The sequence below is a fragment of the Ascaphus truei genome, unplaced genomic scaffold (genome assembly GCF_040206685.1).
Source record: "Ascaphus truei isolate aAscTru1 unplaced genomic scaffold, aAscTru1.hap1 HAP1_SCAFFOLD_418, whole genome shotgun sequence".
NCBI lineage: Eukaryota > Metazoa > Chordata > Amphibia > Anura > Ascaphidae > Ascaphus > Ascaphus truei.
In genome coordinates, this window is record NW_027456749.1 from 209807 (window position 1) to 233025 (window position 23219).

The window sequence follows — 23219 nt, forward strand, 5'->3', positions numbered from 1 at the left end:
GCTGTTGTTGAACTTGTCATATGCTGTTAAAGTAAGACTACAGAGGACAGGACTGCCTTATAAGACACCATTGTATATCTCTTGCTCAGCAGTTAAATGTTTTAAGATTTACAGAAAAGGCATTATGTAAAGGTTACATGTAAATTTAGATGTGTATCCATATTTGTAACAGATGACAACGGTATTTTTGTCCCTGCCTTATGTATAAAACCTGCTTTGTGAACCATTAAAATCAGTTGTGAGAATTCAACTATAGTCTCCTTTGAATTCTTACTGCTCCGGGCCCGTCTGCCATACTATTTGAGACAATTACATATCCGTGCCGTACGATGCTCCCGGGAGAAGTTGTGTTTTGCTTGCCCTAGAAGATGACCTGATCTGTAGAGATCTAACCGTGACCCTGAGGGAGAGAAGCGTTGGGTTATTGCTCCTATCCATGCCCACGCATGTCATGGTGAGGGATTACACAGCTGGGGTTTACATAAAGAACTCTTCTTTCTTTATTAATCCCTGACGTGGCGCAGAGTGTTTCTATAAACAGAGACTTTCTCATATCTGGAGATTTGTGTTGCGCGCTCATCACAGAGAAGTTCGCAGGTGCTCTGCCATGGCGCAGAGAACTCACACCGTCCACGAAAGCTGCAGCCTGCACTGAATGGGTGTCCTGCTCAGCCCCTCACTCTGTGTCCAGGAGATCCCTTTCTCCCCGAGAGATATCCTCTCCCTCCGTTCAGGGAGATTAACACAATACGCCTTTAGCGCGCTCTGCAAAGCATCACCAGCCCCTCTGGCAGCTGCGGGGTTAAACACACGTTTATATGTGTCACAAAAGCAGCATCAGCAGCACCTTTATCGTCAGAAAAAGACGGATATAAAGATTCATTATTATTTTCAGCCTAAGGAGTGAGAGAGGGAAGGGCCGGCCACGCGGGAAGGGTCGGCCACGTGGGAAGGGCCGGCCACGCGGGAAGGGCAGACCACGCGGGAAGGGCCGGCCACGCGGGAAGGGCCGGCCACACGGGAAGGGCCGGCCACGCGGGAAGGGCCGCCCACGCGGGAAGGGCAGACGACGTGGGAAGGGCAGACGACGTGGGAAGGGCAGACGATGTGGGAAGGGCTGGCCACACGGGAAGGGCTGGCCACGTGGGAAGGGCAGGCCACGCGGGAAGGGCAGGCCACGCGGGAAGGGCAGGCCACGCGGGAAGGGCCAGCCACGCGGGAAGAGCCGGCCACGCCAGAACAGTCAGACTTGGGAAGACGCCCTGCTCAAGTGGAGTTAAAAAAGGCATAGATAAAACCGCACAATTTCTGATTTTAAAAGGTGTCAGAACCTTACAAGTGAGACCCAGCCTGTGAATATGTGCAGGTAACCCCCCTCCTGCAGTGTCTCGTCTCGGGGCACTGTGTGTGAGGAAGAGATTGCTGCTCCCTCCCCAGGGGACACGGTGCAGGTGTCAGAGGTCATCCTCGGTGATCTGGGGTCACTGGGACGGAGGCGCACGGCTCAGAGGTACGGGACTCTGCCAGTCTGAAATGAGAAAAGAGAGCAATGAGTGAGGAGAATAAAGGGGGAGAAAGAGGAGAAGGGACACAGCATCGGAGGAGAGAAGGAGGAGAAGGGATCCAGCATCGGAGGAGAGAAGGAGGAGAAGGGATCCAGCATCGGAGGAGAGAAGAGGAGAAGGGATCCAGCATCGGAGGAGAGAAGGAGGAGAAGGGATCCAGCATCGGAGGAGAGAAGGAGGAGAAGGGATCCAGCATCGGAGGAGAGAAGGAGGAGAAGGGATCCAGCATCGGAGGAGATAAGAGGTGAAGAGAGGCACAGGGTCAGTATTCTGGGAATCTGCTGCTCTGTGCTGGTGAACATCACTCTGTCATGGAGATTATCTCTTCTCCAACACCGAGAAACAGCTTCACAGCGAATCGCTTAACATGGGGCGGGTACGACAGGGAGAATGTGAGAGACGGAGAAAAGGAGCGAGCGGGGGGAGAAAGAGAGAGCAAAAATAGAGAAAATGAAAACCGGCGGGAGGGAGCAGAGCGGAACACCGGCGGGAGGGAGCAGAGAGGGACACCACCGGGAGGGAGCAGGGATGGACGTTGCCAGGAGGGATCAGGGAGGGACACCGCCGGGAGGGAGCAGAGCAGAACACCGGCGGGAGGGAGCAGAAAGGAACACCGGCGGGAGGGAGCAGGGAGGGACACCGGCGGGAGGGAGCAGAGAGGAACACCGCCGGGAGGGAGTAGGGAGGGGCACCGGCGGGAGGGAGCAGAGAGGAACACCGCCGGGAGGGAGCAGGGAGGGACACCGGTGGGAGGGAGCAGAGAGGAACACCGGTGGGAGGGAGCAGAGAGGAACACCGGTGGGAGGGAGCAGAGAGGAACACCGCCGGGAGAGAGAAGAGAGGAACACCGACGGGAGAGAGTAGGGAGGCATACCAGTGGGAGAGAGCAGGGAGGGACACCAGCGGGAGAGAGAAGAGAGGAACACCGGCGGGAGAGGGAAGAGAGGAACACCGGCAGGAGAGAGGAGGGAGGGACACCGCCAGGAAGGAGCAGAGAGAAACACCGGTGGGAGAGAGCAGGGAGGGATACCGCCGGGAGAGAGAAGAGAGGAACACCGGCGGGAGGGAGCAGGAAGGAACACTGGCAGGAGAGAGAAGAGAGGAACACCGGCGGGAGAGAGGAGAGAGGAGAGAGGAACACCGGCAGGAGAGAGAAGAGAGGAACAACGGCGGGAGAGAGAAGAGAGGAACACCGGCGGGAGAGAGAAGAGAGGAACACCGGCGGGAGAGAGCAGGGAGGGACACCGCCGGGAGAGAGAAGAGAGGAACACCGGCGGGAGAGAGAAGAGAGGAACACCGGCGGGAGAGAGAAGAGAGGAACACCGGCGGGAGAGAGAAGAGAGGAACACCGGCGGGAGAGAGCAGGGAGGGACACCGCCGGGAGAGAGAAGAGAGGAACACCGGCGGGAGAGAGAAGAGAGGAACACCGGCGGGAGAGAGAAGAGAGGAACACTGGCGGGAGAGAGCAGGGAGGGACACCGCCGGGAGAGAGAAGAGAGGAAAACCGGCGGGAGAGAGAAGAGAGGAACACCGGCGGGAGAGAGAAGAGAGGAACACCGGCGGGAGAGAGAAGAGAGGAACATCGGCGGGAGAGAGAAGGGAGGGACACCGCCGGGAGAGAGAAGAGAGGAACACCGGCGGGAGAGAGAAGAGAGGAACACCGGCGGGAGAGAGAAGAGAGGAACACTGGCGGGAGAGAGCAGGGAGGGACACCGCCGGGAGAGAGAAGAGAGGAAAACCGGCGGGAGAGAGAAGAGAGGAACACCGGCGGGAGAGAGAAGAGAGGAACACCGGCGGGAGAGAGAAGAGAGGAACACCGGCGGGAGAGAGAAGAGAGGAACACCGGCGGGAGAGAGAAGAGCGGAACACCGGCGGGAGAGAGAAGAAAGGGACACCGGCGGGAGAGAGAAGAGAGGAACACCGGCAGGAGAGAGAAGAGAGGAACACCGGCGGGAGAGAGAAGAGAGGAACACCGGCGGGAGAGAGAAGAGAGGAACACCAGCGTGAGAGAGAAGAGAGGAACACCGGCAGGAGGGAGCAGAGAGGAACACCGGCAGGAGAGAGAAGAGAGGAACACCGGCGGGAGAGAGAAGAGAGGAACACCGGCGGGAGGGAGCAGAGAGGAACACCGCAGGGAGGGACACCGGTGGGAGGGAGCAGGTAGGGACACCGGCGGGAGGGAGCAGAGAGGAACACCGCCGGGAAGGAGCAGAGAGCAACACCGGTGGGAGAGAGCAGAGAGGAACACCGGCGGGAGAGAGCAGGGAGGAACACCAGCGGGAGAGAGAAGAGAGGAACACCGGCGGGAGAGAGAAGAGAGGAACACCGCTGGGAGAGAGCAGGGAGGCACATCGGCGGGAAGGAAAAGAGAGGAACACCGGCGGGAGAGAGCAGAGAGGAACACCGGCGGGAGAGAGAAGAGAGGAACACTGGCGGGAGAGAGCAGGGAGGGACACCGCCGGGAGAGAGAAGAGAGGAAAACCGGCGGGAGAGAGAAGAGAGGAACACCGGCGGGAGAGAGAAGAGAGGAACACCGGCGGGAGAGAGAAGAGAGGAACACCGGCGGGAGAGAGAAGAGAGGAACACCGGCGGGAGAGAGAAGAGAGGAACACCGGCGGGAGAGAGAAGAGAGGAACACCGGCGGGAGAGAGAAGAGAGGAACACCGGCAGGAGAGAGAAGAGAGGAACACCGGCGGGAGAGAGAAGAGAGGAACACCGGCGGGAGAGAGAAGAGAGGAACACCGGCAGGAGAGAGAAGAGAGGAACACCGGCGGGAGAGAGAAGAGAGGAACACCGGCGGGAGAGAGAAGAGAGGAACACCGGCAGGAGAGAGAAGAGAGGAACACCGGCGGGAGAGAGAAGAGAGGAACACCGGCGGGAGAGAGAAGAGAGGAACACCGGCGGGAGAGAGAAGAGAGGAACACCGGCGGGAGAGAGGAACACCGGCGGGAGAGAGCAGAGAGGAACACCGGCGGGAGAGAGAAGAGAGGGACACCGGCGGGAGAGAGAAGAGAGGAACACCGGCGGGAGAGAGGAACACCGGCGGGAGAGAGAAGAGAGGAACACCGGCGGGAGAGAGCAGGGAGGGACACCGCCGGGAGAGAGAAGAGAGGAACACCGGCGGGAGGGAGCAGAGAGGAACACCGCCGGGAAGGAGCAGAGAGCAACACCGTTGGGAGAGAGCAGAGAGGAACACCGGCGGGAGAGAGCAGGGAGGAACACCAGCGGGAGAGAGAAGAGAGGAACACCGGCGGGAGAGAGAAGAGAGGAACACCGCTGGGAGAGAGCAGGGAGGCACATCGGCGGGAAGGAAAAGAGAGGAACACCGGCGGGAGAGAGCAGAGAGGAACACCGGCGGGAGAGACAAGAGAGGAACACCGGCAGGAGAGAGAAGAGAGGAACACCAGTGGGAGGGAGCAGAGAGGGACACTGGCGGGAGAGAGAAGAGAGGAACACCGGCGGGAGAGAGAGGAGAGGAACACCGGCGGGAGAGAGCAGGGAGGAACACCGGCGGGAGGGAGCAGAGAGGAACACCGGCGGGAGAGAGAAGAGAGGAACACCAGCGGGAGAGAGCAGAGAGGGACACCGGCGGGAGAGAGCAGGGAGGGATACCGGCGGGAGAGAGCAGGGAGGAACACCGGCGGTAAAGAGAGAAGAGAGGAACACCGGCGGGAGAGAGAAGAGAGGAACACCGGCGGGAGAGAGCAGGGAGGAACACCGGCGGGAGAGAGAAGAGAGGAACACCGGCGGGAGAGAGAAGAGCGGAACACCGGCGGGAGAGAGAAGAGAGGGACACCGGCGGGAGAGAGAAGAGAGGAACACCGGCGGGAGAGAGGAACACCGGCGGGAGAGAGAAGAGAGGAACACCGGCGGGAGAGAGCAGGGAGGGACACCGCCGGGAGAGAGAAGAGAAGAACACCGGCGGGAGAGAGAAGAGAGGAACACCGGCGGGAGAGAGAAGAGAGGAACACCGCCGGGAAAGAGAAGAGCGGAACACCGGCGGGAGAGAGAAGAGAGGGACACCGGCGGGAGAGAGAAGAGAGGAACACCGGCGGGAGAGAGGAACACCGGCGGGAGAGAGAAGAGAGGAACACCGGCGGGAGAGAGCAGGGAGGGACACCGCCAGGAGAGAGAAGAGAAGAACACCGGCGGGAGAGAGAAGAGAGGAACACCGGCGGGAGAGAGAAGAGCGGAACACCGGCGGGAGAGAGAAGAGAGGAACACCGGCGGGAGAGAGAAGAGAGGAACACCGGCGGGAGAGAGCAGGGAGGGACACCGCCGGGAGAGAGAAGAGAAGAACACCGGCGGGAGAGAGAAGAGAGGAACACCGGCGGGAGAGAGAAGAGAGGAACACCGGCAGGAGAGAGAAGAGAGGAACACCGGCGGGAGAGAGAAGAGAGGAACACCGGCGGGAGAGAGAAGAGAGGAACACAGGCAGGAGAGAGAAGAGAGGAACACCGGCAGGAGAGAGAAGAGAGGAACACCGGCGGGAGAGAGAAGAGAGGAACACCGCCGGGAGAGAGAAGAGCGGAACACCGGCAGGAGAGAGAAGAGAGGAACACCGGCGGGAGAGAGAAGAGAGGAACACCGGCGGGAGAGAGAAGAGAGGAACACCAGTGTGAGAGAGAAGAGAGGAACACCGGCAGGAGGGAGCAGAGAGGAACACCGGCAGGAGAGAGAAGAGAGGAACACCAGCGGGAGAGATAAGAGAGGAACACCGGCGGGAGGGAGCAGAAAGGAACACCGCAGGGAGGGATACCGGCGGGAGGGAGCAGGGAGGGACACCGGCGGGAGGGAGCAGAGAGGAACACCGCCGGGAAGGAGCAGAGAGCAACACCGGTGGGAGAGAGCAGAGAGGAACACCGGCGGGAGAGAGCAGGGAGGAACACCAGCGGGAGAGAGAAGAGAGGAACACCGGCGGGAGAGAGAAGAGAGGAATACCGCTGGGAGAGAGCAGGGAGGCACATCGGCGGGAAGGAAAAGAGAGGAACACCGGCGGGAGAGAGCAGAGAGGAACACCGGCGGGAGAGACAAGAGAGGAACACCGGCAGGAGAGAGAAGAGAGGAACACCAGCGGGAGGGAGCAGAGAGGGACACTGGCGGGAGAGAGAAGAGAGGAACACCGGCGGGAGAGAGAGGAGAGGAACACCGGCGGGAGAGAGCAGGGAGGAACACCGGCGGGAGGGAGCAGAGAGGAACACCGGCGGGAGAGAGAAGAGAGGAACACCAGCGGGAGAGAGCAGAGAGGGACACCGGCGGGAGAGAGCAGGGAGGGATACCGGCGGGAGAGAGCAGGGAGGAACACCGGCGGGAGAGAGAAGAGAGGAACACCGGCGGGAGAGAGAAGAGAGGAACACCGGCGGGAGAGAGCAGGGAGGAACACCGGCGGGAAGGAGCAGAGAGGAACACCGGCGGGAGAGAGAAGAGAGGAACACCAGCGGGAGAGAGCAGAGAGGGACACCGGTGGGAGAGAGAAGAGAGGAACACCGGCGGGAGAGAGCAGGGAGGAACACCGGCAGGAGGGAGCAGAGAGGAACACCAGCGGGAGAGAGAAGAGAGGAACACCAGCGGGAGAGAGCAGAGAGGGACAACAGCGGGAGAGAGAAGAGAGGAACACCGGCGGGAGAGAGAAGAGAGGAACACCGGCGGGAGAGAGAAGAGAGGGACACCGGCGGGAGAGAGAAGAGAGGAACACCAGCGGGAGAAGAGAGGAACACCAGCGGGAGAGAGAAGAGAGGAACACCGGCGGGAGAGAGAAGAGAGGAACACCGGCGGGAGAGAGAAGAGAGGAACACCAGCGGGAGAGAGAAGAGAGGAACACCGGCGGGAGAGAGAAGAGAGGAACACCGGCGGGAGAGAGAAGAGAGGAACCCCGGCGGGGGAGAGAAGAGAGGAACACCGGCGGGAGAGAGAAGAGAGGAACACCGGCGGGAGAGAGAAGAGAGGAACACCGGCGGGAGAGAGAAGAGAGGAACACCAGCGGGAGAGAGAAGAGAGGAACACCGGCGGGAGAGAGAAGAGAGGAACACCGGCGGGAGAGAGAAGAGAGGAACACCGGCGGGAGAGAGAAGAGAGGAACACCGGCGGGAGAGAGCAGAGAGGGACACCGGCGGGAGAGAGAAGAGAGGAACACCGGCGGGAGAGAGAAGAGAGGAACACCGGCGGGAGAGAGAAGAGAGGAACACCGGCGGGAGAGAGCAGAGAGGAACACCGGCGGGAGGGAGCAGGGAGGAACACCGGCGGGAGGGAGCAGAAAGGAACACCGGCGGGAGGGAGCAGGGAGGGACACCGGCGGGAGGGAGCAGAGAGGAACACCGCCGGGAGGGAGTAGGGAGGGACACCGGCGGGAGGGAGCAGAGAGGAACACCGCCGGGAGGGAGCAGGGAGGGACACCGGTGGGAGGGAGCAGAGAGGAACACCGGTGGGAGGGAGCAGAGAGGAACACCGCCGGGAGAGAGAAGAGAGGAACACCAACGGGAGAGAGTAGGGAGGGATACCAGCGGGAGAGAGCAGGGAGGGACACCAGCGGGAGAGAGAAGAGAGGAACACCGGCGGGAGAGAGAAGAGAGGAACACCGGCAGGAGAGAGGAGGGAGGGACACCGCCAGGAAGGAGCAGAGAGGAACACCGGTGGGAGAGAGCAGGGAGGGAAACCGCCGGGAGAGAGAAGAGAGGAACACCGGCGGGAGGGAGCAGGGAGGAACACCGGCGGGAGAGAGAAGAGAGGAACACCAGCGGGAGAGAGCAGAGAGGGACACCGGCGGGAGAGAGAAGAGAGGAACACCGGCGGGAGAGAGCAGGGAGGAACAGCGGCGGGAGGGAGCAGAGAGGAACACCGGCGGGAGAGAGAAGAGAGGAACACCAGCGGGAGAGAGAAGAGAGGAACACCGGCGGGAGAGAGAAGAGAGGAACACCGGCAGGAGAGAGGAGGGAGGGACACCGCCAGGAAGGAGCAGAGAGGAACACCGGTGGGAGAGAGCAGGGAGGGAAACCGCCGGGAGAGAGAAGAGAGGAACACCAGCGGGAGAGAGCAGAGAGGGACACCGGCGGGAGAGAGCAGGGAGGGACACCGCCGGGAGAGAGCAGAGAGGGACACCGGCGGGAGAGAGCAGGGAGGGACACCGCCGGGAGAGAGAAGAGAGGAACACCGGCAGGAGAGAGAAGAGAGGAACACCGGCAGGAGAGAGAAGAGAGGAACACCGGCGGGAGAGAGAAGAGAGGAACACCACCGGGAGAGAGAAGAGCGGAACACCGGCAGGAGAGAGAAGAGAGGAACACCGGCGGGAGAGAGAAGAGAGGAACACCGGCGGGAGAGAGAAGAGAGGAACACCAGCGTGAGAGAGAAGAGAGGAACACCGGCAGGAGGGAGCAGAGAGGAACACCGGCAGGAGAGAGAAGAGAGGAACACAGGCGGGAGAGAGAAGAGAGGAACACCGGCGGGAGGGAGCAGAGAGGAACACCGCAGGGAGGGACACCGGCGGGAGGGAGCAGGGAGGGACACCGGCGGGAGGGAGCAGAGAGGAACACCGCCGGGAAGGAGCAGAGAGGAACACCGGCGGGAGAGAGCAGGGAGGCACATCGGCGGGATGGAGAAGAGAGGAACACCGGCGGGAGAGAGCAGAGAGGAACACCGGCGGGAGAGACAAGAGAGGAACACTGGCAGGAGAGAGAAGAGAGGAACACCAGCGGGAGGGAGCAGAGAGGGACACTGGCGGGAGAGAGAAGAGAGAAACACCGGCGGGAGAGAGAAGAGAGGAACACCGGCGGGAGAGAGCAGGGAGGAACACCGGCGGGAGAGAGAAGAGAGGGACACCGGCGGGAGAGAGAAGAGAGGAACACCAGCGGAAGAAGAGAGGAACACCAGCGGGAGAGAGAAGAGAGGAACACCGGCGGGAGAGAGAAGAGAGGAACACCGGCGGGAGAGAGAAGAGAGGAACACCAGCGGGAGAGAGAAGAGAGGAACACCGGCGGGAGAGAGAAGAGAGGAACACCGGCGGGAGAGAGAAGAGAGGAACACCGGCGGGGGAGAGAAGAGAGGAACACCGGTGGGAGAGAGAAGAGAGGAACACCGGCGGGAGAGAGTAGAGAGGAACACCAGCGGGAGAGAGAAGAGAGGAACACCGGCGGGAGAGAGAAGAGAGGAACACCGGCGGGAGAGAGAAGAGAGGAACACCGGCGGGAGAGAGAAGAGAGGAACACCGGCGGGAGAGAGAAGAGAGGAACACTGGCGGGAGAGAGCAGAGAGGGACACCGGCGGGAGAGAGAAGAGAGGAACACCGGCGGGAGAGAGAAGAGAGGAACACCGGCGGGAGAGAGAAGAGAGGGACACCGGCGGGAGAGAGAAGAGAGGAACACCGGCGGGAGAAGAGAGGAACACCAGCGGGAGAGAGAAGAGAGGAACACCGGCGGGAGGGAGCAGAGAGGAACACCGGCGGGAGGGAGCAGAGAGGAACACCGGCGGGAGAGAGAAGAGAGGAACACCGGCGGGAGAGAGAAGAGAGGAACACCGGCGGGAGAGAGCAGAGAGGAACACCGGCGGGAGGAAGCAGGGAGGAACACCGGCGGGAGAGAGAAGAGAGGAACACCGGCGGGAGGGAGCAGGGAGGAACACCGGCGGGAGAGAGAAGAGAGGAACACCGGCGGGAGAGAGAAGAGAGGAACACCGGCGGGAGAGAGAAGAGAGGAACACCGGCGGGAGAGAGAAGAGAGGAACACCGGCGGGAGAGAGAAGAGAGGAACACCAGCGTGAGGGAGCAGAGAGAACACCGGCGGGAGAGAGAAGAGAGGGACACCGGCGGGAGGGAGCAGAGAGGAACACCAGCGGGAGGGAGCAGAGAGGAACACCGGCGGGAGAGAGTAGAGAGGAACACCGGCGGGAGAGAGAAGAGAGGAACACCGGCGGGAGGGAGCAGAGAGGAACACCAGCGGGAGGGAGCAGAGAGGAACACCGGTGGGAGAGAGAAGAGAGGAACACCGGCGGGAGAGAGAAGAGAGGAACACCGGCGGGAGAGAGCAGGGAGGAACACCGGCGGGAGGGAGCAAAGAGGAACACCGGCGGGAGAGAGAAGAGAGGAACACCAGCGGGAGAGAGCAGAGAGGAACACCGGCGGGAGAGAGAAGAGAGGGACACCGGCGGGAGAGAGAAGAGAGGAACACCAGCGGAAGAAGAGAGGAACACCAGCGGGAGAGAGAAGAGAGGAACACCGGCGGGAGAGAGAAGAGAGGAACACCGGCGGGAGAGAGAAGAGAGGAACACCAGCGGGAGAGAGAAGAGAGGAACACCGGCGGGAGAGAGAAGAGAGGAACACCGGCGGGAGAGAGAAGAGAGGAACACCGGCTGGGGAGAGAAGAGAGGAACACCGGTGGGAGAGAGAAGAGAGGAACACCGGCGGGAGAGAGAAGAGAGGAACACCAGCGGGAGAGAGAAGAGAGGAACACCAGCGGGAGAGAGGAGAGGAACACCGGCGGGAGAGAGAAGAGAGGAACACCGGCGGGAGAGAGAAGAGAGGAACACCGGCGGGAGAGAGCAGAGAGGGACACCGGCGGGAGAGAGAAGAGAGGAACACCGGCGGGAGAGAGAAGAGAGGAACACCGGCGGGAGAGAGAAGAGAGGGACACCGGCGGGAGAGAGAAGAGAGGAACACCAGCGGGAGAAGAGAGGAACACCAGCGGGAGAGAGAAGAGAGGAACACCGGCGGGAGGGAGCAGAGAGGAACACCGGTGGGAGAGAGAAGAGAGGAACACCAGCGGGAGAGAGAAGAGAGGAACACCGGCGGGAGAGAGAAGAGAGGAACACCGGTGGGAGAGAGAAGAGAGGAACACCAGCGGGAGAGAGAAGAGAGGAACACCGGCGGGAGAGAGAAGAGAGGAACACCAGCGTGAGGGAGCAGAGAGAACACCGGCGGGAGAGAGAAGAGAGGGACACCGGCGGGAGGGAGCAGAGAGGAACACCAGCGGGAGGGAGCAGAGAGGAATACCGGCGGGAGAGAGTAGAGAGGAACACCGGCGGGAGAGAGAAGAGAGGAACTCCGGCGGGAGGGAGCAGAGAGGAACACCAGCGGGAGGGAGCAGAGAGGAACACCGGCGGGAGAGAGAAGAGAGGAACACCGGCGGGAGAGAGAAGAGAGGAACACCGGTGGGAGAGAGAAGAGAGGGACACCGGCGGGAGAGAGAAGAGAGGGACACCGGCGGGAGAGAGAAGAGAGGAACACCGGCGGGAGGGAGCAGAGAGGAACACCGGCGGGAGAGAGAAGAGAGGAACACCGGCGGGAGAGAGAAGAGAGGAACACCGGCGGGAGAGAGAAGAGAGGAACACCGGCGGGAGAGAGCAGAGACACGGACTTTACCTGACGAGTCTGCAGCATCATCCACAAAGCAGCTTGTAACAGAGGGAGAAAAACCTGAGTTATCCCACATCCAGCTGCACAGTTCCACTGAGACCCTTCAAAGGGACAGCACCGCGTGACCCCGCGCCCCTGTGTGTCCCCGCGCCCCTGCGCGTCCCCGCATTCCTGTGTGTCCCCACGCCCCCACGCGTCCCTGCATTCCTGCGTGTCCCCGCGCCCGAGTGTCCCCGCGCCCCTGCGCATCCCCGCATTCCTGTGTGTCCCCACGCCCCCGCGTGTCCCCGTGCCCCTGAGTGTCCCCGCGCCCCCGCGTGTCCCCGCGCCCCTGAGTGTCCCCGCGCCCCTGCGCATCCCCGCATTCCTGTGTGTCCCCGCGCCCCTGCGCGTCCCCGCATTCCTGTGTGTCCCCACGCCCCCGCGCCCCTGAGTGTCCCCGCGCGTTCCCGCATTCCCGCGTGTCCCCAGATATCACTATCTGGACTGGCCGCCGCATCATTATCACAAAGGACTGAAGAAGAGACCAACCTGGAGAAGGCTTCATCTAGGTCATCGTCGTCCTCCTCCTGGGAAAAGAGATCATGAGGAAGAGGAAATGTGACCCAACCCAGGACAATCTATAAACACCCCTAATACAAGCTGTGACTCTCTGCCTCACCCCTAATACCCACCCTATACTGCCCCATTCTACACCCATCCCTCATACACAATCTATACTGCCCCACCATACATCCATTCCTCCTACCTAATCTATACTGCCCCATCCTATAACCACCCCTCATACACAATCTATACTGCCCCATTCTACACCATCCCTCATACACAATCTATACTGCCCCATCCCTCATACACAATCTATACTGCCACATTCTATATCCATCGCTCATACACAATCTATACTGCCCCATCCTACACCCATCCCTCATAAACAATCTATACTGCCCCATCCTACATCCATCCCTCATACATAATCTATACTGTACCATTCTACATCCATCCCTCATACACAATCTATACTGCCCCATTCTACATCCATCCCTCATACACAATCTATACTGCCCCACCCTACATCCATCCACTCATGACCACCCTATACTGCCCCATCCTACACCTACTGTATCTCCTCATAGCACCCTATATATAGTATAACCATATATAACAACCCTATACACTGTTCCATCCTACACCCACCCCCTCATAACCACCCTATACTGCCCCATCATACACCCCCCTCATAACCACCCTATACTGCTCCATCCTACACCCATCCCCTCATAACCACCCGATACTGCCCCATCCTACACCCACCTCCGCATAACCACCCTATACTGCTCCATCCTCCACCCATCCCTTCATAACAACCCTTTACTGCCCCATCCTACACCCACCCCCGCATAACAACCCCATACTGCCCCATCCTACACCCACCCCCGCATAACAACCCCATACTACCCCATCCTATACCCACCTCGCTTAACCACCCTATACTGCTCCATCCATCCCCTCATAATAATCCTATACTGCCCCATTATACACCCACTCCCTTATAACCACCCAATACTGCTCCATCCTACACCCACGCGTTCATAACCACGCTATACTGCCCCATCCTACACCCACCACCTCATCACCACCCTATACTGCCCCATCCTACACCCACCACCTCATCACCACCCTATACCGCCCCATCCTACACTCACTCCCCATAACCACCCTATACTGCCCCATCCTACACCCACTCCCCATAACAATCCTATATTGCCCCATCCTACACCCACCACCTCATAACCACCCTATACTGCCCCATCCTACACCCACTCCCCATAACAACCCTATACTGCCCCATCCTACACCCACTCCCCATAACAGCTCAATCCTGCCCCATCCTACACCCACCCCCTCATGACCACTCTATACTGTCCTATCCTATACCCACCTCCCATAACCACCCTATACTGCCCCATCCTATACCACCCTATCCTACACCCAACCCTTGGACTTCTCTTGGTTCCTCCATACCCCAGGCTGCAATGTGCAGGGAGACGCAGCGGTGGGGTGTCCAGGAGATGCTCCTCGCTGCGGATGATGAGCAGCCGTGCTGTGTAAGGAGAGTGCATCAGACCCCGGGGCACAGAGCCGGCTGCTCATGGAATCTGAAATGTATTATTCACATATCAGACCATCCTCTAGCGGCTAGAGCCGCGCCGTTCGGCACAAACGCAGAGACATGATTAAGAGAATCGGAGAATGACACTGTGACATAATGACCATCTCACGGGGGCGGAGAAAACAAGACGGACAATAAACATCCCGTCCAGCTGCCTCTTTATATTCCTCATTATAACCGGAAACGATTTCCAGCCAAACCCAGGACCGGAACCCTTACAGTAAGAACCAGTCTCCTGGGTTCCAGACCTTCAGAACCAATGTAAGAACCAGTCTCCTGGGTTCCAGACCTTCAGAACCAATGTAAGAACCAGTCTCCTGGGTTCCAGACCTTCAGGACCAATGTAAGAACCAGTCTCCTGGGTTCCAGACCTTCAGAACCAATGTAAGAACCAGTCTCCTGGGTTCCAGACCTTCAGAACCAATGGTTTTCAAATTTGAGCGGAGCGCTGTGTGACTCGTGAATATGAAAAAGAAAATAAATATAATAGTGTAGATGGTACAACAATGATGGTCTGAATGTAAATGTTCTCTGTAATAGTTGTACTCACAGATTACAATATCAAATATAGGCGTATCAGAGACCCTTCTCTCTCTGATGGGAGCCCTTTAATGGATACCCCTCAGAGTGGTGTCTTGATACAGGAAGCTTGTAGTGTAGATAGTCAATTATTCTCCCAGGGGTATGTGAAAGTAAAAGAGAGAGCGCACAATAGAGTAGTATAGTCTAAATTGTATTAGCAGCAATTGATTAATATATGTATAATACACTCACATTTTGAAATACAATAATGTTCGAGGGAGAGGATAGCTGTGGTTGGAGAACGCCGGTTTCTCCAGGAGCGGCGGAGCCCTTCCGCATACGTCACGGATACCCTCGTCACGTCCTGTGTCGTCTTGGGACAGGGCGGAAGAGGCTGCCTAGTGTGTCCGTCTCCTGATGGTTTGCCAGCAGTTGTCTCCAATGATCTCCTCAGCTCAATCACCTCCCGCAGCGGATCGATTCTACTCGTTTCGCTGTAGCTTCTTCAGGAATCTTTCCGCCGCTCCTGGAGAAACCGGCGTTCTCCAACCACAGCTGTCCTCTCCCTCGAACATTATTGTATTTCAAAATGTGAGTGTATTATACATATATTAATCAATTGCTGCTAATACAATTTAGACTATACTACTCTATTGTGCGCTCTCTCTTTTACTTTCACATACCCCTGGGAGAATAATTGACTATCTACACTACAAGCTTCCTGTATCAAGACACCACTCTGAGGGGTATCCATTAAAGGGCTCCCATCAGAGAGAGAAGGGTCTCTGATACGCCTATCTTTGATATTGTAATCTGTGAGTACAACTATTACAGAGAACATTTATATTCAGACCATCATTGTTGTACCATCTGCACTATTATATTTATTTTCTTTTTCATATTCACGAGTCACACAGCGCTCCGCTCAAATTTGAAAACCTGCACAAGACCCATCTGGACCTGGACAGTCCGCCTCAAGGGTGTAGAGCTGCTTTTTTATTGTTGTATTGCACATTAATATTTCTATTTTTTCACATACTGTATTGGTGAAGGTCACTAAACACAATTTGTGTATTCATTATTAATTGAACATCACTGTCACGTATATTGTATAATTATTTAATTATTTAATATTCACCTAGTTTGAGAAGCGCCCGGTTTTTATTTTTGTTTTTGCATTTCTTCAGAACCAATGTAAGAATCAGTCTCCTGGGTTCCAAACCTTCAGAACCAATGTAAGAACCAGTCTCCTGGGTTCCAGACCTTCAGAACCAATGTAAGAACCAGACTCCTGGGTTCCAGACCTTCAGAACCAATGTAAGAACCAGTCTCCTGGGTTCCAGACCTTCAGAACCAATGTAAGAACCAGTCTCCTGGGTTCCAGACCTTCAGAACCAATGTAAGAACCAGACTCCTGGGTTCCAGACCTTCAGAACCAATGTAAGAACCAGTCTCCTGGGTTCCAGACCTTCAGAACTCATTGAAGAACAGTTCTACCATTCTTTTATGTAAAGTTATCAGGCCCTCTGCTCTGATTGAAAAGCTTGTCCTATTTAATCAGGGAAATTCTCTGATATTTCAGCTGAAAGACGGTTTGTTATTGTACTTTCTCCCTGAAAAAATTACCCTCTCCCCACTGCAGAAAACTTCATCCCCAACCAACCTGAAAGCAGACCCCCCCAAACATACCTGCAAGCAGACCCCCCCCCCCAAACATACCTGCAAGCAGACCCCCCCTAAACCTTCATTATTACTTTACACATGTAGCCCTTTTTCCCTCTAGTGTGAAGGGGTTACTATTGCTGGCGTTACCTGTCAGCTCACAGGGATCTGAGCCTCCGCTACTGAGAGCTTGGGGTAACCACTATACTGAGTGGCAGCGCCTCCACCTGCACGGGATCCCAATTGGATGAGATAACCCGAGCAGGAACCAATAATAACAGCCCACAGATTATAACAATAACCTTTTCTGTGACAGATAACCATAGTCAGCATAGGTGCAATAGCAACACTACTGGTTACAGCTATACCTTACAGCTATACCTCGCCGCGCAGGGCGCTGTCCCACCACCGTGTACCCCCACACCGTGTCCACCGCACCAGAGGAGTCCCTTGGTCACCTCACCCACTGAGTGTCCCCAAAAGATGCCCGCCCCTCTAGGCGTGACCAGCGCCTTAATGTACAGATGTCGGTGCACGTCTGGTGAACGGTGCCTGCCGGATGTGTCCACACCCGGGCGCACTAACAAAGAGAAGTAGGGGATCCGCCGATCCAACGATGTCCTCCGCCGGATGGAACGCCTCCCTATGGAGTCACAGACCCCTGCACCTATACAACCTCCCCTATTGTGCGTGCCAGCTCCAACTGCCAGAAAACCCGCAGCGCGCCAAAATGTATCCATCTCCTGCAGGAGATCTCTGCCGCGCAATTGGCTCCCTGGTGTCACCTGGCGTACCTGGCCCTGGGCACTATGGGGCATTTGTAGTCCCCGCAAAACCCTCTTTCTATTGGCACCGCGTGCACCACCTCTAATGGCCGCCGCAATGCTCCTTGCGCATGCGCAACTGTATAATGGCCGCCGCAACTCCCAGCAGCTACTGCACCTGCGTGCGCATATCCAATATGGCAGCGCCCTGAGCGCTCGCTTCCACGGAGCTCCGGCGATGCTCTCGGCCGGCGCGATTGCCCCCGCCGGAACCCCTTCTCCTGAGCTGCAGCGGAGGTAAGGGTCAAACCGGGGAACACAGGCCACAAAGGAATGAACCTGGGGCCTCCAGAACTGAACGGCACTATTCTCAGCTCTGAGGACCCTGCGGTTCCCGCCATACTTAGTGGTGAAGTTACCGGTATTACTGCCTGATTTCTAAAGGGGATTTGGCCGTCCAATAGGAAGCCTCTATCGATGATGTTGCCAATTCTTATTGGTTTAGCAGCCATTTTGTTTCCCCTGAGGGAGATTAACCTCAGTAACTTCAATGGTAAGTATTGCGGGAAGTGAGTAGCCCTCGGAACTGGAAATCCTGCCGTTTGACTTAAGGGCGACGCCCGGTTCCCACCGTGTAAAACCGGGCGTTAAATCGGGGGGTTAAAGAAAAAGAATGAATAGGTGGAACTTCTCCATTCAGATTTATTTCCCAGACACCATGGAACATATAGAATTGTTAAGGAGATCTAACATATATACACCGAAAGGGCCCCTTAATTCCCATACGTGAAGCAGTGACACTGTCACCTTTTATTACATGTGAAAGCAGTGGCACTGTGGTCGGCTGTGTGTGTTTGTGTTCTGGGCATGTTCTGGGTGCTGTGTGTGTTTGTGTTCTGGGCATGTTCTGGGTGCTGTGTGTGTTTGTGTTCTGGGCATGTTCTGGGTGCTGTGTGTGTTTGTGTTCTGGGCATGTTCTGGGTGCTGTGTGTGTTTGTGATCTGGGCATGTTCTGGGTGCTGTGTGTGTTTGTGTTCTGGGTGCTGTGTGTGTTTGTGTTCTGGGTGCTGTGTGTGTTTGTGTTCTGGGTGCTGTGTGTGTTTGTGTTCTGGGCATGTTCTGGGCATGTTCTGGGTGCTGTGTGTGTTTGTGTTCTGGGCATGTTCTGGGTGCTGTGTGTGTTTGTGTTCTGGGCATGTTCTGGGTGCTGTGTGTGTTTGTGATCTGGGCATGTTCTGGGTGCTGTGTGTGTTTGTGTTCTGGGTGCTGTGTGTGTTTGTGTTCTGGGTGCTGTGTGTGTTTGTGTTCTGGGTGCTGTGTGTGTTTGTGTTCTGGGCATGTTCTGGGCATGTTCTGGGTGCTGTGTGTGTTTGTGTTCTGGGCATGTTCTGGGTGCTGTGTGTGTTTGTGTTCTGGGTGCTGTGTGTGTTTGTGTTCTGGGTGCTGTGTGTGTTTGTGTTCTGGGCATGTTCTGGGTGCTGTGTGTGTTTGTGTTCTGGGCATGTTCTGGGTGCTGTGTGTGTTTGTGTTCTGGGCATATTCTGGGTGCTGTGTGTGTTTGTGTTCTGGGCATGTTCTGGGTGCTGTGTGTGTTTGTGTTCTGGGCATGTTCTGGGTGCTGTGTGTGTTTGTGTTCTGGGCATGTTCTGGGTGCTGTGTGTGTTTGTGTTCTGGGCATGTTCTGGGTGCTGTGTGTGTTTGTGTTCTGGTCATGTTCTGGGTGTTGTGTGTGTTTGTGTTCTGGGCATGTTTTGGGTGCTGTGTGTGTTTGTGTTCTGGGCATGTTCTGGGTGCTGTGTGTGTTTGTGTTCTGGGCATGTTCTGGGTACTGTGTGTGTTTGTGTTCTGGGTGCTGTGTGTGTTTGTGTTCTGGGTGCTGTGTGTATTTGTGTTCTGCGTGCTGTGTGTATTTGTGTTCTGGGCTGTGTGTTTGTGTTCTGGGTGCTGTGTGTGTTTGTGTTCTGGGCATGTTTTGGGTGCTGTGTGTGTTCTGGACTTTGTGTGTTTGTGTTCTGGGCTGTGTGTGTTTCTGGGCTGTGTGTGTGTTTGTGTTCTGGGCTGTGTGTGTGTGTGTTCTGGGCTGTGTGTGTGTGTGTGTGTGTTTGTGTTCTGGGCTGTGTGTGTGTGTTTGTGTTCTGGGCATGTTTTGGGTGCTGTGTGTGTTCTGGGCTGTGTGTGTGTTCTGGGCTGTGTGTGTGTTCTGGGCTGTGTGTGTTTGTGTTCTGGGCTGTGTGTGTGTGTGTTTCTGGGCTGTGTATGTGTTTGTGTTTCTGGGCTGTGTGTGTGTGTGTTCTGGGTGGTGTGTGTGTTCTGGGCTTTGTGTGTTTGTGTTCTGGGCTGTGTGTGTTTCTGGGCTGTGTGTGTGTGTTTGTGTTCTGGGCTGTGTGTGTGTGTTCTGGGCTGTGTTGTTTGTGTTCTGGGCTGTGTGTGTGTGTGTGTGTGTGTGTGTGTGTGTTTCTGGGCTGTGTGTGTGTGTGTGTGTTTGTGTTCTGGGCTGTGTGTGTATTCTGGGCTTTAGCACACGTCAGGCTGTAGTACCACCTTACTGTATATAGGGGGCAGGTCAGACACACTGTTACACTCCCTGCTGTTTGGCCATGTTACTGTGGGTAACCCTGGTGATAGTCGTCAGACTCAGTATGTGATATTTGTACTTTTATGTCTGTACTGTATATGTTTAATATCAGTGATACCGCTCTGTGCCAGAGATTGCTGACAATTGTGGACTATTAATCCCTGTGATCACTAATTATCAGACATTATATGCCTGGGAGGGGAGTCCTGCGTTATGTATGTTGTTTGGCTGGGTTACTAATGTATTTATTCTGTGCCCTTAGTTGGGGAATTGAGGAGGGATAAGACACATCTGTGCGCTTGCACTGTGTTTGTGTAACTGGACTAGCAACGAAGAGCCGAGGGATCGAAGCGCAGAGGGATCAGATAGCTGAGGGATCGGAGAGCCGAGGGATCAGATAGCCGAGGGATCGGAGAGCCGAGGGATGGAAGAGCCGAGGGATGGAAGAGCCGAGGGATGGAAGAGCCGAGGGATCAGATAGCCGAGGGATCAGATAGCCGAGGGATCAGATAGCTGAGGGATCGGAGAGCCGAGGGATCAAAGAGCCGAGGGATCAGATAGCTGAGGGATCGGAGAGCCGAGGGATCGAATAGCCGAGGGATCGGAGAGCCGAGGGATGGAAGAGCCGAGGGATGGAAGAGCCGAGGGATCGAAGAGCCGAGGGATCAGATAGCCGAGGGATCGGATAGCTGAGGGATCGGAGAGCCGAGGGATCAGATAGCCGAGGGATGGAAGAGCCGAGGGATGGAAGAGCCGAGGGATGGAAGAGCCGAGGGATGGAAGAGCCGAGGGATGGAAGAGCCGAGGGATGGAATAGCCGAGGGATCGGAGGGCCGAGGGATGGAAGAGCCGAGGGATGGAAGAGCCGAGGGATCGGATAGCCGAGGGATCGGAGGGCCGAGGGATGGAAGAGCCGAGGGATGGAAGAGCCGAGGGATCGGATAGCCGAGGGATGGAAGAGCCGAGGGATGGAAGAGCCGAGGGATGGAAGAGCCGAGGGATCGGAGAGCCGAGGGATCGGAGAGCCGAGGGATAGGAGGGGCGAGGGTTCGAAGAGCCGAGGGATGGAAGAGCCGAGGTATCAGATAGCCGAGGGATCGAAGAGCCAAGGGATCGGAGGGCCGAGGGATCGGAGGGCCGAGGGATCGAATGGCCGAGGGATCGGAGGGCCGAGGGATCGAAGAGCCGAGGGATCGAAGAGCCGAGGGATCGGAGGGCCGAGGGATCGGATGGCCGAGGGATCGGATAGCCGAGGGATCGGAGAGCCGAGGGATCGGAGAGCCGAGGGATCGGAGAGCCGAGGGATCGGATAGCCGAGGGATCGGAGAGCCGAGGGATCGGATAGCCGAGGGATCGAAGAGCCGAGGGTTTGAAGAGCCGAGGGATCGAAGAGCCGAGGGATCGAAGAGCCGAGGGTTCGAAGAGCCGAGGGATCGAAGAGCCGAGGGGTCGGAGAGCCGAGGGATCGGATAGCCGAGGGATCAGATAGCCGAGGGTTCGAAGAGCCGAGGGATCGGAGAGCCGAGGGATCGAAGAGCCGAGGGATCGAAGAGCCGAGGGATGGAAGAGCTGAGGGATCGGATAGCCGAGGGATGGAAGAGCCGAGGGATGGAAGAGCCGAGGGATCGGAGAGCCGAGGGATGGAAGAGCCGAGGGATGGAAGAGCCGAGGGATGGAAGAGCCGAGGGATCGGATAGCCGAGGGATGGAAGAGCCGAGGGATCGGATAGCCGAGGGATGGAAGAGCCGAGGGATCAGATAGCCGAGGGATGGAAGAGCCGAGGGATCAGATAGCCGAGGGATCGGATAGCCGAGGGATGGAAGAGCCGAGGGATGGAAGAGCCGAGGGATCGGAGAGCCGAGGGATCGAAGAGCCGAGGGATCGGAGAGCCGAGGGATGGAAGAGCCGAGGGATGGAAGAGCCGAGGGATGGAAGAGCCGAGGGATGGAAGAGCCGAGGGATCGGAGAGCCGAGGGATGGAAGAGCCGAGGGATGGAAGAGCCGAGGGATCGGATAGCCGAGGGATGGAAGAGCCGAGGGATCGGAGAGCCGAGGGATGGAAGAGCCAAGGGATGGAAGAGCCGAGGGATGGAAGAGCCGAGGGATGGGAGAGCCGAGGGATGGAAGAGCCGAGGGATGGAAGAGCCGAGGGATGGAAGAGCCGAGGGATGGAAGAAGATAGCCAAGGGATCGGATAGCCGAGGGATCGGATAGCCGAGGGATCGGAGAGCCGAGGGATCGGAGAGCAGAGGGATCGGAGAGCAGAGGGGATCGGTTTCACGGGAGACCAAGACTTATGCACAAATTAATACCGGGATTCTGCACTGAGCACACAAATTGAGTAAAATAAATTGTAATTTATTTCTTTTCAGACAAACACACAGAATATTCACAAAATACACTCAATAAAACACTTACTGGGATGGGGGGACGAAAACAAATGTCCTTGGAACGAAACAAAGTCTCTGGGAAAAATAAATTCCTTCCTGACTCCAAAAATTGGCAATCGGATTAATCCCTGGATCAACATCCTTCCCATGTATACTTATTTGGTATATCCCTGTATACCTTCCCATGTATACTTATTTGGTATGTCCATGTATACCTTCCCATGTATACTTATTTGGTAAATCCCTGTATACCTTCCCATGTATACTTATTTGGTAAATCCCTGTATACCTTCCCATGTATACTTATTTGGTATGCCCATGTATACCTTCCCATGTATACTTATTTGGTATATCCCTGTATACCTTCCCATGTATACTTATTTGGTATATCCCTGTATACCTTCCCATGTATACTTATTTGGTAAATCCCTGTATACCTTCCCATGTATACTTATTTGGTAAATCCCTGTATACCTTCCCATGTATACTTATTTGGTAAATCCCTGTATACCTTCCCATGTATACTTATTTGGTATGCCCATGTATACCTTCCCATGTATACTTATTTGGTATATCCCTGTATACCTTCCCATGTATACTTATTTGGTAAATCCCTGTATACCTTCCCATGTATACTTATTTGGTATGCCCATGTATACCTTCCCATGTATACTTATTTGGTAAATCCCTGTATACCTTCCCATGTATACGTATTTGGTATATCCCTGTATACCTTCCCATGTATACGTATTTGGTATATCCCTGTATACCTTCCCATGTATACTTATTTGGTATATCCCTGTATACCTTCCCATGTATACTTATTTGGTATATCCCTGTATACCTTCCCATGTACACTTATTTGGTATATCCCTGTATACCTTCCCATGTATACTTATTTGGTAAATCCCTGTATACCTTCCCATGTATACTTATTTGGTAAATCCCTGTATACCTTCCCATGTATACTTATTTGGTATATCCCTGTATACCTTCCCATGTATACTTATTTGGTAAATCCCTGTATACCTTCCCATGTATACTTATTTGGTAAATCCCTGTATACCTTCCCATGTATACTTATTTGGTAAATCCCTGTATACCTTCCCATGTATACTTATTTGGTATATCCCTGTATACCTTCCCATGTATACTTATTTGGTAAATCCCTGTATACCTTCCCATGTATACTTATTTGGTATATCCCTGTATACCTTCCCATGTATACTTAT

At 56.2% G+C, this 23219-nt stretch overlaps 1 protein-coding gene across 3 annotated transcripts in view; it reads right to left on the reverse strand.

The window, feature by feature from the left end:
• Nucleotides 1-476: 476 nt before the first annotated feature.
• LOC142484011 (low density lipoprotein receptor adapter protein 1-like) overlaps nucleotides 477-23219 on the reverse strand; it is an 88705-nt gene continuing 65962 nt past the window's right edge. The window contains exons 7-10 of one of the 3 annotated variants that reach the window (XR_012797530.1): nucleotides 13927-14060; nucleotides 12436-12473; nucleotides 1337-1528; nucleotides 477-794 (exon numbers count right to left, since the gene is read on the reverse strand). Coding sequence is in view for 2 of the 3 variants with exons in the window: in XM_075583971.1 (XP_075440086.1) it covers nucleotides 1482-1528; nucleotides 11911-11942; nucleotides 12436-12473; nucleotides 13927-14060 (251 nt within the window). In the remaining variant the exon portion in view is untranslated. Of the gene's footprint in view, nucleotides 1529-11910; nucleotides 11943-12435; nucleotides 12474-13926; nucleotides 14061-23219 lie in introns of all 3 variants that reach the window. The other 2 variants (XM_075583971.1, XM_075583972.1) reach the window with 2 other exon arrangements.